At 46.6% G+C, this 14,753-nt stretch overlaps 1 protein-coding gene and 1 long non-coding RNA gene across 3 annotated transcripts; one reads left to right on the top strand and one right to left on the bottom strand.

Annotated features, from left to right (window-relative positions):
- Nucleotides 1-819: 819 nt before the first annotated feature.
- On the bottom strand, nt 820-5,249 carry LOC148050285 (uncharacterized). Its single transcript, XR_015701387.1, has 2 exons — nt 4,810-5,249; nt 820-3,028 (listed from the first exon to the last, which is right to left on the bottom strand). It is a non-coding gene; the product is annotated as an uncharacterized LOC148050285 (long non-coding RNA).
- A 153-nt stretch (nt 5,250-5,402) lies between these two features.
- On the top strand, nt 5,403-8,616 carry TLNRD1 (talin rod domain containing 1). 2 transcript variants are annotated; one of them, XM_087745091.1, is made up of 2 exons: nt 5,403-5,924; nt 6,457-8,616. In XM_087745091.1, the coding sequence occupies exon 2, from the start codon at nt 6,752-6,754 to the stop codon at nt 7,817-7,819; it is 1,068 nt and encodes a 355-aa protein (XP_087601217.1). In that variant the 5' UTR covers nt 5,403-5,924; nt 6,457-6,751; the 3' UTR covers nt 7,820-8,616. The 2 variants fall into 2 exon arrangements, with proteins under 2 accessions (XP_087601217.1, XP_087601216.1); XM_087745090.1 differs by lacking the exon at nt 5,403-5,924 and adding an exon at nt 5,980-6,335.
- Nucleotides 8,617-14,753: the final 6,137 nt, after the last annotated feature.

Below are 14,753 nucleotides of genomic sequence, written 5' to 3'. Positions count from 1 at the left end.
TGGCACCTACATCTAATGTAAGTAACACGTTACATGAACTTCTGATGAATTAAAGGTGCTGGACTTAAACCAGTAATGATCAACAGCTCTCCTCGTAGAACGTACAGGCACAATGAGAAAAGTGTAGGATCAGAGACTCCCATGAAAACATCTATTAAATTTCTCCCATGATATATATTAAAAAAAAGGAGAGGAGGGGAAAAAACCCAAACCCTTTTGCGTTACAGCTGCAGGACAGAACACACCACCAAAAGTACAATTCAGGAAGGGTGGGCCCTTGCACATTTTGTTCAAAATACTGTGTTCTCCTTTGACCTCAAAAAAAAAACCCCAAAAACCAGACCAAAGAGTCTGAAGAGAGGTCTTGGATTCCTGTTTATGCTGGACCAGTCTTATCAATAGCATTTATCACTCCTCCATGGACTGCTTCTGCATTTCAAGCCAACTGACCTACGAACCTGGCCCTTCTGGCCTGCTCCAGGGCAGGACAGTGGACACAGGCGCTATGGGGCACCCAACGCTCTCCTAGGCGCCAGCCTCATAAAACATGAGGTGTGGGACGGATAGCCATACGTGTAGACGGTAGATGAGAACATGAAGCAGAAAGCCATTATTGGCTGTATCAACATAAAACATGGCACAGCCTTCAATTCTGTGCAAGAGGAGTTTTGTAGCTGCATTTTCCTCTTCATAAAAATGTCTCTTTTCCATGTCAGTGTATTAAATATCCATGGGAACAGCAGGGGACAACCAATCGATTATATATGGTAAGTGGTGAAAACAACAGTAAAATAAATTGTGAATAAAAGGACAACAAAATAAAAAACACTTTTGCTGTATTATCTTTCAGTTGAGCAACAGGAGATAACCAGTATTTTAGACATAACTGAGATATTTACATTACTGGCATCTATGTAATAAATTTTTTCTTACTTGTGAGATGGTGTTTTTATCTCTGCTGTATTTAAAAAACAAAACCACATTGAAACACCGAGGTTAAGCCTGTCTGTGAAAGCCCCCCTATTATTCTAAAAGCTAATTACTTATACAAAAAATCATTTTCAAAGAAGAGAAAACAAAACTTGTGACTGTGTGTGCATTTTGCTGTCGCAAGTGACCAGTTAACCGTTCCTCCAGGTTGCTAGCTGTCTTTTTTTGCTACACACAGAGCAGTTCTCAGGTTGCATCCCTAGTGTATCAACCATGATTACCTCTGCAGACCTGAGACAGACCCAGACCTCACAGTTTTAGTCTCTCATGAAGTAAATGACTCTAAGTACTAACCACAAAACACTTACTTAGCACCAAACCATTTAAGACAAAATAGATCTTGAAAACAATAAACCAGTCAACACACTTGCCTTTCCTTCTGTATGCCTTACCAGTCCATTGCTGCAGAGAGGAAGGCCCAGCTTCTCCCAGCCTCTTCTGCAAAGTCTGCCCCTGTGTTAAATTATTTCTTCCATCAGTCTCTGCCAGCTTTATCCTCCTCTGATTCTTAGTTCTCAGCCTGACAAACCAGCTGCTGCATCGGAATTGGAGCTATCGTCTTGTAACTACCACCTCATGGGTTTAGTCACATATAGCTGACACAGGGGAACCACTGAACTGCCTTTTATTCCTTCATCAGCTAGCTCCCTGTTAAGTTAGATTGATATATCTATACAGGAAAGTAATAAAAGTAGTATAACCCATTATGTAGTAACTTCCTCTCACCAACCTGGCCACATACCGTGTTCATAAAATTATTACAACCTGGTATTCTTCAGCTATTACTCAACACTGGGTACACCCACAAAAATCAATTTCTCCACAAAAAAAGATTTTACTAAGCAATAAAAGGGCCAAGTCCTGTCAGATGATTCGGGAAAGAAGACTTCAGCCTCCAGTTTCTGTTGTACTAAGCACAATGCAAAATAAAGATGAATGTGACGAAAGAACAGCTCATACAAGTAAGCCAATCTTCTGTACACTACTAAGCCACATTAAAAAGCCTTTTAATCCCTTGTATCTGACAATGCCTGCTGCTTTGAGCCCCAGAGAGTTATTTCATTCAGACTCTGTCAGTGAAATCGTTTTAAAGCCACCCGATTTTCATGTCTTCTAAGTCTGTACACCAATTCACAGAGCTGCCCAAGTCCTGCGGGTCACCTTTGGACTCAGCAGCCATGAAATAAATGGGTGTGCGCACATTCTCCTTGAAAGAGCTGTGCAAAAGATTTACGAAGGAAATACCCACCCCAAACATCACCAAGTTTCCTCCTAAACCACACAGACACATCTACTGGACCTTTAAAGCAAGTAACTAGCTGATCCTCAATTCTACTCGAATTACTGGACCCAAAAGAATCTGTCTTCAAGGCTCCCTTGTACAGTAAGACCATGTGTTGCTGGTCAAATAATAACCATGGTAAACCCAGACTATGAGTGATCTTGAACCTAGCCAGGCCAGGTGTACTTACGAAGCAGCACTGCAGTGTGTAGGAAGGATCTAACAGGCTGCTGCTCCAAGAAATGCCTCTTCCACGGTGAAAATAACCAATTAAGGTGGTATTTTCTACATTTTTTTTTTCCAAACAGCAAACCAAAAGCTATGGTCAGGCCACTCCTTATCACACATTTCATATGTAGAAGAGCTGAACACCCAGGGCGACTACTGGAGGGAAATGACATTGGGCAACGAGTGCCTCGGAGACAGACTGTCCACAACCAACACCTGCTGCATGGCAACAATTACAGGTTTTGCCCCTTGCTAATACTCAGGCTGGTGAGCGCTGGACCAGTCTTGTGGACGGATTGAAGGAGCTCAAATAATATTTGCTGTATATTATAGCAGTTACTAAGAACTTTGGTGGCCCTGTCAGCTGCTAGGAACTGCCATGGGTTACGGCCTAGCTGTGTTTCTGGTGTGGGCGGCAGGGAGGAAGGCTGGCAGAGGAGCCACGGCAGGAACCGTCCAAACGAAGGATCTCTCTGCATTGTCCTTGGGGAATGGCACAAATCATACAGAGCATCGTGGCAGCAGCATCTAAAAATGGAAAAGATTATTAGGTCATTTAATGCCTCTTCTAGCCAGGGGTGAGACCTACGTTTTCTAAAATGAAGTCTTTCAAACCCTAATTAAATGTAGTCAATCCTCATTAAAAATAAACTAGGGTAATATTTATGAGAGGCATTCCTCGTGCTACATAATATCTCACTGCCCCATTTAGGGACATACCTGGAAATATTTTGAAATACAGTTCAGCTGGCTTCTGCTGCCCATTGATTTTTATTTTTCAGAGTATTCCAAAATCATTCCTATTTATAGTTTTGAAAACGAGTTGCTGGCAGTAAGCCAAAATTGTTTAGGCCCAAATCATGACCTTTCTTTAAACTGCTATAATCTGACTCAAGTAAACAGAAGTTCCCTCACGCTGTTTCTGTGAGGAGGGGTGGGTGGAGAACTGCCATTATTTTTGACACACACAGAGACCAGTGTCTGCCCCTTTCCTCAAGCCTGGCTCTACAGCAAGGGCTTCCCCTGCCCCCCAAGAGCGTACGTCCCGTTAGCCCTCCACGTTCACATCTGTATTCATCCTGCCCACATCTCTCCCTACAAGTCAGTAGAGAAGGCGAAGGGTTCCTCTAGCTAACGGGTGAGAATGCGTGCAAATAAACTTGTCTGAAGCTCTTTAAATGTATGCCATCCATTAGCTGGGCTTTGCTTGTGCCAGGACATTGTTGGATCTGGCCTGCGAGGGAGCAGTCTGGTCCAATTTTCATTTGTATCAAGGTCACCTACAGCCCTGCAGCAGTACGAATGTAGCAGGACGTTAACTGTGACTTGGGACAAATGTATTTCTGGATTTCTGTAGCCTGCTAAATGCATTGTAAATGCCTCAAATTAAGAGGCTAACTTAAAAAGCGAAGTCTCTACTATTTAGCTACAGCTTAAGCTGCAGCAAAATAGGAAACAAATGTAAGATGTGGTTTCAACATGGACTCTGATTATTTAGGATTACGGGGATGGAGATGCTGCAGAACAGCAGTGAATCTGATGTGTGGGACATCAATATTCTCATCACCGCCATTTACCAAACTATATATTCCTTTTGGAATCATACCAGCAGCATTAAACCCATCTTCGTATAACTTGTTCCAGCCCAATTACTAATTTTAATTTTATTCTTGTTTAACGGCATTTACTTGAATGCCTCAGATTTACGGAGCGTAACATCTCGCTTTTGACAAGAATCATCTAATAAAGTTCTTGCTGTGCTGCAGAATGGAGACAGGCCAGGGGAGAAAGTCTTTGCAGAGGCTTTCCGTGCACAAAGTTAGCGTCAGTAGGTTTACATTTTCCCTGCTAAATTCTAACAAATGGTAACCAGTCTTCAAAAACGACGACAGAAACATGAGCAACACATAGCAGATTCGTTTTCATTGGTTTAAAAAATGGGTCAAGACCAGTGCCGAGGGAAATATTTCTATGTATGTAAATAAAGATGTAGTAATACCCCATACCATATTTACAGCACCAATTATGGCTAGCAAGCAGCTGGGCTTTTTCACTAAGTCGAAGCGGAGCCAGCCGGAGCCCCCGCTGACGAAGGAAAGCCCGCTGTCGTTACCACAGTGACACTGCCTTTGCTCCGTTACCGCGCCGGCGGAACGGGAACGCGTCCGTCCGCCAGAAGCCTGCCAGCCCGCACAGGGCGCTCGGTGCCGCGGCCCCGCCGCTGCCAGCCCCCTGCCCTGCGCCTCCCCACGGAACCCCGCCGGGCGGTGACAGGGACGGGGCGCTGTGGACCGGACCGTCAAACTCACCTGGCGGGCAGCGCGGGGCAGCGGGCCTGGCGGGCGCAGGCCGCCGCGGGCAGCGGCACCCGGGACGCCGGTGCCCCGGCGGGCGGGGGCGGAGGGCGGCTTCTCGGTTCCCCCCGCGGCATCTCCTCCGTCTGCGATATCCGACTGCACGACGCCCTCCCGCCCAATCGGCGGCCGCACCGGCCCCCCCGGGCTGAGCTCATCCGCCTGCCCCTCTCCGGCTCCGTTTCACTCTCCTCCCGCCGGCCTCTCCCGCCCGCCCGCCCCGCGCTCGCCCCCACGCCGTCATTTATTTATTCAGTCGGCCCTCTTTAATCTCCCGCCCGGCGGGGACGGGGCTCGCCTCGCGCCGGCGGGGCAGCGCGCGTGTGAGGGGGCGCGGCGGCCGTTGGTGCCGTTGGTGCCGTTGGTGCCCGGCGCGGCCCGCGGCCGCCGTGCGGGCGGGCGGGCGGGCGGTGCCGGCCGCGGCAGGGCGCTGCTGCCCCCTCCGCCTGGGAGGAGCGTGCGGCGGCGGGCGTGGAGCGGGGCGGCGGGGGAGGGCAGGATTTAAACGAAGGGCGGTGACACCGCACAAAAGATTTCGATAGGCTTAAGTGAGGTTACAGCAAAGGCAACGGGGAGGGGGGGAGCCTCCCTCAGAGCCATGCAGCGTCTGGCTGGCAGATCCGCCGCAGCCGCCTCTTCCCAATAGTTTGTCTGAAAGCCTGAGAAAGGGAATTTAAAAGAAGATTTCCTTCCCCCCCCATCTTTTTTTTTCTTTTTTTTTTTTCCTGCCTTTTTTTTTTTTTTTTCCCTGGGAGTTGGCGACTCGGCCAGAAAACATGGCAGGAGGAGCGCAAGGCCGGGCGGGTCGCAGCATCCGCGGCTGTAGCCCGGAGCCACCACCCTTGTTTGCGGGAAGAGCCTAAGTTGGTGCGGCGGCGGCCACAGCGGGAGCCGGGCGAGGAGGGGCCGGCGGCGCCGAGTCTGCGGGGCCCGGGGCGAAGGGGCATGGACCGCGGCGGCGGGGAGCGAGCTCGCAGCGGCCGCGTGAATGATCGAGGCAGGAAGGAGTGAGGCAGCGGCAGAAGGAAGGGGAACGGATCCCGCCCGCCCGCCCCCAGCACCCGGATCCGGTGGATCTTTTTTTTTTTTTTTTTTTTCCTTCTTCTTTCCCCTGCTTGCTTTTTTCTTTTTCCCTTCCCCTCCCGCGGTCCCCGTGCGCCCCTCCCCCCCCCCCCCCGGCCCGGTTCCCCGCGGTGCCCCCTCTTCCCCCCAGCCCCGGCCCGGCGGCGGGGTGCGCGGCGGGGCTGTGGCGGCGCGGGGCGGCGGGCGGGCCACACCCTCCGCGGCGCTTCCTGCGAGCCGGCGGCGCGGGGCCGCGGCGGGCGCGCCGGGGGCGGCACATGGTGCGCAGCCGCCGCCCCTCCGGCCCTTGCGAGCTGCGCCCGGCTGGCGCTCGCCGACCGGAGGAGCCGGGGACGCGGTAGCAACTTGGAGGGCTGCGCCCCTGCCCCAACTCCGTGCGGCTGCCGGGCGTCTCTGAGGTATTCCGTCTCGTAAAGGGAACTTTGCGCAGGATCCCGCAGCCGGGGAGCCGGAGGAGGTGGTGGAAGGGAGGGAAGCCAACGTGCGAAAAGGAAAAAAAAAAAAAAAATATATTTTTAGGTAAACGATGCCGGAACGGGGCCCGGGGGCTCCCGGCGAGCGCCGACCCGCCGCGGGAGCGCCGTAGGGGCGAAGGCTGGCGCCGGAGCGGGGCGGGCGCCCCGGCGGAGCTCGCTCCCCGCAGCAGCGGCAGCCCCGGCGCCCAGAGCCTTTTCTTGCCTCGCGGCGATTAATGGAATGATGTTGCGGAAAAGGCAGAGCGATCCTGCCGGGCTCAGTCGGGACTGCTCGGGCGGCGGTGGCAGAGGCGGTGGCAGTGGGGTAGCGAGCGGCATGCGAGTGCCCCCCCGGCGCTATGGCTAGCGGTGGCTCTGGCAAGTCCAGCAGCGAGGTGTCTGGCGGCGGCATCCCCAGCAGCAGTTCCCTGCAGAGGAAGAAGCTCATCTCTATCTGCGACCACTGCAAGATCAAGATGCAACTGGTGGCCGATCTGCTTCTGCTGTCGAGCGAGACCAGGCCGGTGAACACAGAGAGCCTGTCTGTCTTCGGTGAGTCCTTTGAGAAGTGCAGGGACACGATCATTGCCAGGACCAAAGGACTCTCCATCTTGACCCATGACGTCCAGAGCCAGCTCAATATGGGACGCTTCGGGGAGGTGGGAGAAAGCCTGATGGAGATGGGGGAGCTGGTGGTCTCCCTGACCGAATGCTCTGCCCACGCTGCCTACCTGGCTGCAGTGGAGACTCCGGGGGCCCAGCCTGCTATGCCTGGCTTGGTGGATCGCTACAAGGTGACCCGATGTAGGCATGAGGTGGAGCACGGCTGCGGGGTCTTGAAGACCACCCCTCTGGCAGATATGAGCCCTCAGCTCCTGCTGGAGGTTTCTCAGAACATGTCCAAGAACTTGAAATTCCTGACAGACGCCTGCGTGCTGGCCAGTGAGAAATCCAAGGATAAATTTGCTAAGGAGCAGTTCAAACTCAGTGTCAAATGTATGAGCACCAGCGCCTCTGCCCTCTTGGCCTGTGTCAAGGAGGTCAAGACTTCACCCAGCGAGCTGACCAGGAACCGATGCGTCTTGTTCAGTGGACCTTTGGTGCAGTCTGTCTATGCTCTGGTGGGCTTTGCCACTGAGCCCCAGTTTTTGGGTAAAGCTGCCACCATTAATCCAGAGGGCAAAGCTGTGCAAACTGCCATCCTAGGAGGAGCCATGAGTGTGGTATCTGCTTGTGTGCTCCTGACCCAATGCCTCAGGGATATAGCCCAACACCCCGAAAGTAGCACCAAAATGAGCGATTACAGGGAAAGGTTGAGGAACTCAGCTTGCGCCGTCTCGGATGGTTGCAACCTGTTATCTCAGGCACTAAGAGAAAGATCTTCACCCAGGACTTTACCGCCAGTGAACTCCAATTCTGTGAATTAACCCCCACATCTTCTGTTTAGATCCCAGTCATTGCTAAAGGAAAATAATATCCCACCTCCTCACCCCTTTTTTGTATACCAAAGAATTTACCTGGATGAGCCCAATCCTTTGATTTCATGTGGTGAAGAAGCAGAACAGCATTTTCAAACTATACGTACTAACAAAGGTAGCCAGTTTTGGCTTCTTTTTATTTTACTTTAAAGTCAAGCAAGTATCTGTAGATAAATTTTCCTTTATTCAGCAAGGTCTTCACACAAATGGTAATAACAACTGTTTAAATTTTTTTTATATTTGGGGAGGTGGGGGTATCTTAAAAAAAAAAAAAGGAAAAAAAAAAAAAAAGCTTTAATCGCGCTGGGTGCGGTTTTTAAAGTTTGTCTTGTCTTGTCTTCCGAAATTTCCCTTCTAAATTTTACTGTTCGGTTGTGCAGGAAAAAGGTTACCTCAGTTCTCACTCATTTAAAAAAAAAATGAAAAAACCCAACAACACATAGATGGTGGATGTAGCTACTATTTTGTTTGTTTTTGTTTTGTATGACTTTTTTTTTATTTTGCATCAAGTGTTAGGTTAGAAGTGCATTTGGTGTGTAGGAGTGGAAGGACTGGAGGTTGTGATTATGTTTTCCATGTGTTGATTTCCAAACTGGGGGAAAAGCTACTGTGAGTGTTTAAACAAACAAACAAAAAAATTACACTATAACAAAAGTGATTTTTAATTTTTTTTTTTCCAATGTCAGTTTTTATCTTGCATGTACTGGAGTATTTATTTCATCTATTAAAATGTTATGTTTCTCAGATGTCTTTCTGTGAATCTCTCTTAATACTTGAATAATTGAACAACTAGGCCTGTTTGCATTGTATGTCATTTTCCCCAGGGAATGGGTGGTACAAATGTAACTAGCTCTAGACAGCGGCATACAGGCTGCAATTCAGTCCTTTTATTTTCTTAAATACTGTCCCTCCCGCAATACCACCCCTCCTCCTCAGGACGCCTCTGACAGAGATACTCTGTAGTTGTATTTATGGAAGGCTGGACAGTGCTGCCTGCATGGGGATCGCTCTGGCTGCAGAGTGCTGGCGGCTGCTGCAGCGGGCATAGGCTGGCTTTGTTTGTCTGTATCAGCGTTCTGCGTTATCTTTGAGAAGTTTGTGTATTTTAACTCTTGCAGATGTTGTGGGCCATCTGTGTTAAATTTGTGACTTTCCATATTCATTTGTTAAGGATTTCTTGAAAAACTTTACCCTGCTGGATAGCCCTGCTTGTTCCGTGTGTCTGCTTAGGAGTGTGATGGCTTGCGGGAGCGGGCCCTTTGATTCCTCAGAGGTTTGTGTTGGAGCTCCTCAGCACAGATTTCTGTCAGAGTAGTTCTAGTTTGATGTTGCCGATAACGGGGATAGTAAGCAACTTTTGAGGCCCAGTCCACCTCCAGCTGAATTCCTTGGGAACTGTGGACCTTAGGGTATACTGCAGCAGTTCCTGTAACTGCAACGATGATTTTTTTTCAGCCTGGTCTTTGTGGACCTGTGGGGTCTGTTGCCTTCTATATGTTCCATGAAAGGTAAAGAGAAGAGCAGGTCTTCTGGCAAGGAGGCTTTGTTTGTCTGCCCAGCTCCATTGCATAACTGTTTGTTGTTTGGTTTTTTTTTTAATAGGTCCGCAAATTGAACAATTTTGAAAGCTATTGGAGAATGTACCTTAAAAATGTTGTTACCATGGTTTAAACCTTTACTGTACAAGTACTGTCCTGTTTATTCCTTTGAAGAAGTAAACCTTTTGGGTTTGGATATGGAACAGTCCCAGAGTAGTGAAAGGTCTTCCTTTCATAGCGTTACTGTTTCTCTTGCACGCGATGCTTTTACTTAATTTCAAAGAGGAGTGAAACATTACCGGGTAGTGGACAAATACATCCTGTCAAAGGGGATACAGGCTAAGCTTAGATATCCATATCTTCAGGGTTAGAAAAAAATAATTCCTTGACTTAAGTACAGTGGACCCCAGTATTAGGTTTTGTTTATTTTTAAATGAAACTTTTCTGGCTTCAGTGAATTATATGATTAGGGCTTTTCTTTGTGAAAAATCGGTCCAAGCTACATTCCTCTGGGGTATGATTGTCTCGCTACGTTATCTCGGATGCAGTATAACCCTAGCAATATATGCTGCAGGGGCACGGATGCCCGCATCTATGCGGTATAGTTATAAAAGTCCTCTCGCTATTTTTTTCATAAATAAATAAATATATACACACGCTGTTCTAACTTTTTCTTAGATGCCTCCACAGGTATTTCCTCAGGGGCTCTCTTGCATGTGCATGCGCGCGTTTTCCCATCTGGATGGCAGGAACAGCTGTAGGACTCCGGAGGGATTCATAGGTGGCCAGGACCATCTACAGGGAGGTCCTGTGCCTCTGTAGCGTTTGCGGTTGTCTGCTCAACTATCCTTTGTATCTCCTCCCTTGTAGCATGTCTCCGTGGAAGCCGAGATACCGTCCCAATCCACCCTTCCTTCTTTTCCGCAGTTGCGCTGAGGGGCAGGAGGAAAAAAGGGATAGTAGCAAACGTAATGCTTTCAGGATGCACTATCTTCTGTGGCTGCAGACAGGAGGTGAGGAACCGGCTCCACCCTTCCCCTGCACAGATCCTGGCTGGTGCAGAACTTCGTGTGGGACGTGCGGAGATGGGGCTGGGGAGGCTGCGGGGCAGTGCTGCTCGGGGAGGGTACAGGTACTGGGGCGGCATCCCTTCGCTCCAGTTCTTTTAAGTTACCGTGACCTACATTTGTGAGGCCTGCTTCCAGATACAAACCAGAGGATTCTGAAGGGCAGCTCTGCAGCATGTCTGACAAAAAAAAAGTAGCGTCCCGCTGGCTCTTTTGATGTTTCTACTTAATAATTTTTGGTGCTGCTGAACTAATTAGATTCTTTTTGATTCATTTATACATTATTGAGGTTATATGGATCACAGAGCCTCCTTATTACCTCTGCATATGAAAAGCAATATATTATTAATGATGATAGTGCCAATTTTTGTTGTGGTAAGATTTTGTTTTAAGCGGTTTAGTGCAATTTTTGTTTTGAACAAGGATACTGCAGATTCTTCCCCCCTTTCTGATTATATTTTGAAGTGAAGTAAATGCATACATATATAAATAAGTATGTATCTTCTTTTTCATTTTATAACACTGAAGGAAAACAACCTGCTCTAGATCTCCCTTTGCTTTAGAGGTGTGTCGGTTTTATAAAATAAAACGTGAAATGTAGCCAGGCCATGATTTTAGTTAACAGGCTGATTAAAAAAAATATATACACAAACAGTAAATTCACCAAAGTAACTTACTGTAACATTTTCAAGTAACAGTAATTTTAACACTTCAAAATATTCATTCTTTTCTTTACAGAGTAGAACTTGCGCAAAGGGAGCTATGCACTCCCTGGCCTCAGCTCAAGAGAGTATCTGTCAAAATCCATGCTGTTCATATAATTAGCACAGCAAAGTTAAAAAAAAAAAAAAAAAAGAAAAAAACAAGGGCTTTTGATGCAAACAAGTACAACTGTTTTCATGCACTCTGAGTAAATGATCAACAGGAAAAAGTCCATATGTACATAGGCACATTGTGGCATATTCTGAACTGAAAGAGTATGGTTCCACTACTAAGTGTGAACATATGTACATTTTAAATGCTGTAGTGTCACATTTATAAATATTGAACCTATATTGTGATAATTTATTTGGAGGTATGTATTCCTACAGAATATTAATTCTGATATAAGATGTTATTTCAATAGGTATATTCATGTTGTTCGTTTACTTTGTACTTTCTGGGACAGAAAAAATACATAATGGACTAGTTTTCAGGGTGCAGTTGGAGGCCACATCGAGGTCACTGATTATCACTTGGCATCGTACTTTAAGCCCTTGTTGCCCAAATGCTTACACCATTTAGGTCAACAGGTAGTGTCAACTATTTCAACATAGGCTTAGACAAGCACGAGATGTGATTTCTGATCTGGAACCGCGGTGATTTTCACAAAAGAAAACTTAATATTTCAGGGTGCTAATATCACATGTGTCATAGATCTGCTCTAATAGTGCATTTAATAAAAGGGTTAACTTATTTCTAAACACATTATGCAGTGCACATTCGTAGCCAAAAAGAACACTATCCCCCCCAAAAGAGAATTAAGCTTATTTTTTAAATGTAAGATTTTTTTAACAGGGAAGAAGTAGTCACTTTTTGTATTGTCTGTGAATTTGATATTGCCTCTTGGTTGCTGCTTCATCACAGTGAAGTTCATTATTGATTTAATACAGCAGCTGAGTCTCGGAATTTGAGATCGGAGCAATGTGTTTTCTGATTCTAAAAAAAATAAGTTCTGTAAGACAACAGCAAACTAGCAGCAAAATGCTATTGAAAAGCAAGTACACTGTTTAAGGGAACTTGCAAATATAAATCCATGTTATTTTTCAAAACTAAGAAAAAAAAGACCATGGGTCAGATAATTCCCTTCACTTTTTACCACAGGAAATGATCAAAGTAGCAGAAAATCTGCTCTTTTTGGCCAAACTTCTGTCAGAGACAGAAGGGGTCGAGCCAACACATGGAGTATGCAGCCTTGCAGCAAGAGGGGATGTGGCTGATGGGAAAGGAGGTGGAACCAGAGAAAATCTGTAGGGTAATACCTCCTATTAAACCCACAGGAATTTTCCTATTCTAGATAAAACAGAGGCTGATCCAATAAAGCGAATTTCAAACACTGCAACCTTTCTTTCTGGGCTGTTAGATACTTGTGAATGAAGATGTGGGGCTAGGAGCGTTTGGGATGCTCTGTGTCGAGCAGCTGTATTGCTGTAGGGAACCAAGGGCCTCTAGGGTTGCCCTAAGATGTTTAAGAAGTAGAGACAAAAATGTGTACCTGCCAGAACGGTTTGGTGGGAAATGAAGGGGTGTTTTTTTTCTTTCTTCCCTGTCAGGCTCTTTCTAGACTTTACAAGCAGAAGCAGATGGTAGGGACCAGTACATTTTACTTCTTTGTTCTTGCTGCCTGTGAAAGGTGCCAGATGGGCAATGATAAAGACAGAAATTCTCTTCCTGTAGCCCAGGGATAGTGAAAATGCAGAGCTTCAAGGCTGCCCTATCCTCCCAGGATCACCATAACGGGTTTTTTTTGGGCCCACTGGTTTCATTCTTCGACTTTTTGCCGAGAAACTGACAGAAAATCCCAGTGGCAACTTGACAGGGGCATCAAGACCATTAAAATACTTCACATAGGACACCAAACCACCACCAGGTTTGGAGCATTCACAAACGGGCCAAAAAATATACAGGCTAGGTATGAAGTGTAAGGCCAGATCCTTCATATGAATAACTTGGAAAATTAAATACTATGTACTTTGAGAGGTGTTTATTTACTTGGGGAATTATGAATTATAAACATTTTTATTTAAGAGTAGTTCAAAGGTATGTTTCATTAACATAATTAGCAGCAGTATTCTGAACCATTTTCTTAATGAAGACGGATATCTATGGACATGGAAGGGCCTCATCCATGACTCAGTGAAGTCTGTGTCATTAAATATTAATATTTTCCACAAACTGTTAAAATGTTAGGGGTCATCTTGTATTGCAAAGTGAGGAATTATATATTGATTTTCATCAATCTGAATCTTTTCGTAGAACTGTTTTTATTGTACTAGAGTCCTTTTAACCTAAGGGTTTTTTTGTTTTGTTTTTTTAAAACCACACAGTGTATGATGCTATATTCCGACAAAGTCAAAAGCAGCATTTCAAGATTAATGCAGAGATTCCTGGGGTCTTTTGTCAGTTTGCCAGACTCTTGTTCCTGTTCTAACTTAATTTTTTATAATTTCCTTTTATGTTAATAAAGGCTTCTTGTGGCTGTAAAAGTTGAAGTTGTCTTACTCCATAGACAGCCTGGTTCTTATGTAGATACTATTTAGATTATTTAGAAATCCTGCTGGTTGCCAGATGGAGCTCTTTTGGGTTTTATGTTAAATACTTGGAAAGCTAAATAGCTTGATTCTTCTCTCTTCCCTCCCTTCCTCCCCCAACAAAATAAATAAATACTTGAAAAGTGATTACTAACAAGCTGCTTAACTTCAGTTTTAAAATCAAATTAGTTTGAGGTGAAGTGACTGTATGAGATACCTCAGAGTAGTCGGGTCTTGGCAGGGTTTGACTTACCTACCGGGATTTTAAACCAACAGTTTTTCTCCAGGTTCGTTTGGGCAGCAGGAGCCTGAACTTTAGTCTGAGGATAGAGAATCCTGCAAAGTATAGAACACAGCCCTGAATCCCGCAGTAGCGTTTCTTACAGGATCTGGACTTCAGATGGAAACCCCAAGACGGTCTTAGACTGCCGTGGCTGTTAGGATTGCTGGAAATAACTTGAAGGGTGTGGTTCAGTGGTATGCTAGGCTGCTGCGAGCCACTTGTATCCCTGAATTAGTTTAACCAGCCTTCGGATGACCGAAAGTCTCTGCGGTAGCTCCTGTGTCTCTCGCCTCCCTGCTCTGAACGTTTAGGTGAGCCAGTGAGGAGGAGAGACTTGACATCAGGTTCTCCATCGCCAGCGTGGAGCCCTGAGGTTGTTTACAAATCAGACCGTTGGCACCGGGAGCCCCTACAGATGCCATGTGGGGTGGTTTGAAACTGCTTTTATTCCCCTGACCTTTGGGGTGCTTCACTCTTCAGCCCATTCGGTCAGTTGAGTTCACAGGGTCTGCATCAGCAGCAGAGCCAGGCCAGGTCTGGTTGGGCTTTGTCTGGATTTTAGCAGTTGTGAGGCTTCATTTGGTTGAAATTCAAGCAAACTGCTAAGTCTAGGAATGTTTCTCAAAAGAGCAGTCAGTGCCTCTTGGGCACTGTGGCGTTGAACTGAGGGACCTTCTGGTTCATACTCAACGTATACAAGGTGTT

This window comes from Nipponia nippon, unplaced genomic scaffold (assembly GCF_047370975.1).
Source record: "Nipponia nippon isolate SJK-2023a ecotype South Korea unplaced genomic scaffold, ASM4737097v1 scaffold_9, whole genome shotgun sequence".
Lineage (NCBI taxonomy): Eukaryota > Metazoa > Chordata > Aves > Pelecaniformes > Threskiornithidae > Nipponia > Nipponia nippon.
The sequence above is the reverse complement of the archived record's forward strand: the minus strand, read 5'-3'. Positions and strand labels throughout refer to the sequence as shown.

Coding starts and splice junctions, on each gene's coding strand:
- TLNRD1 (XM_087745091.1), top strand. CDS start 6,752: ATGGCTAGCGGTGGCTCTGGCAAGTCCAGCAGCGAGGTGTCTGGCGGC.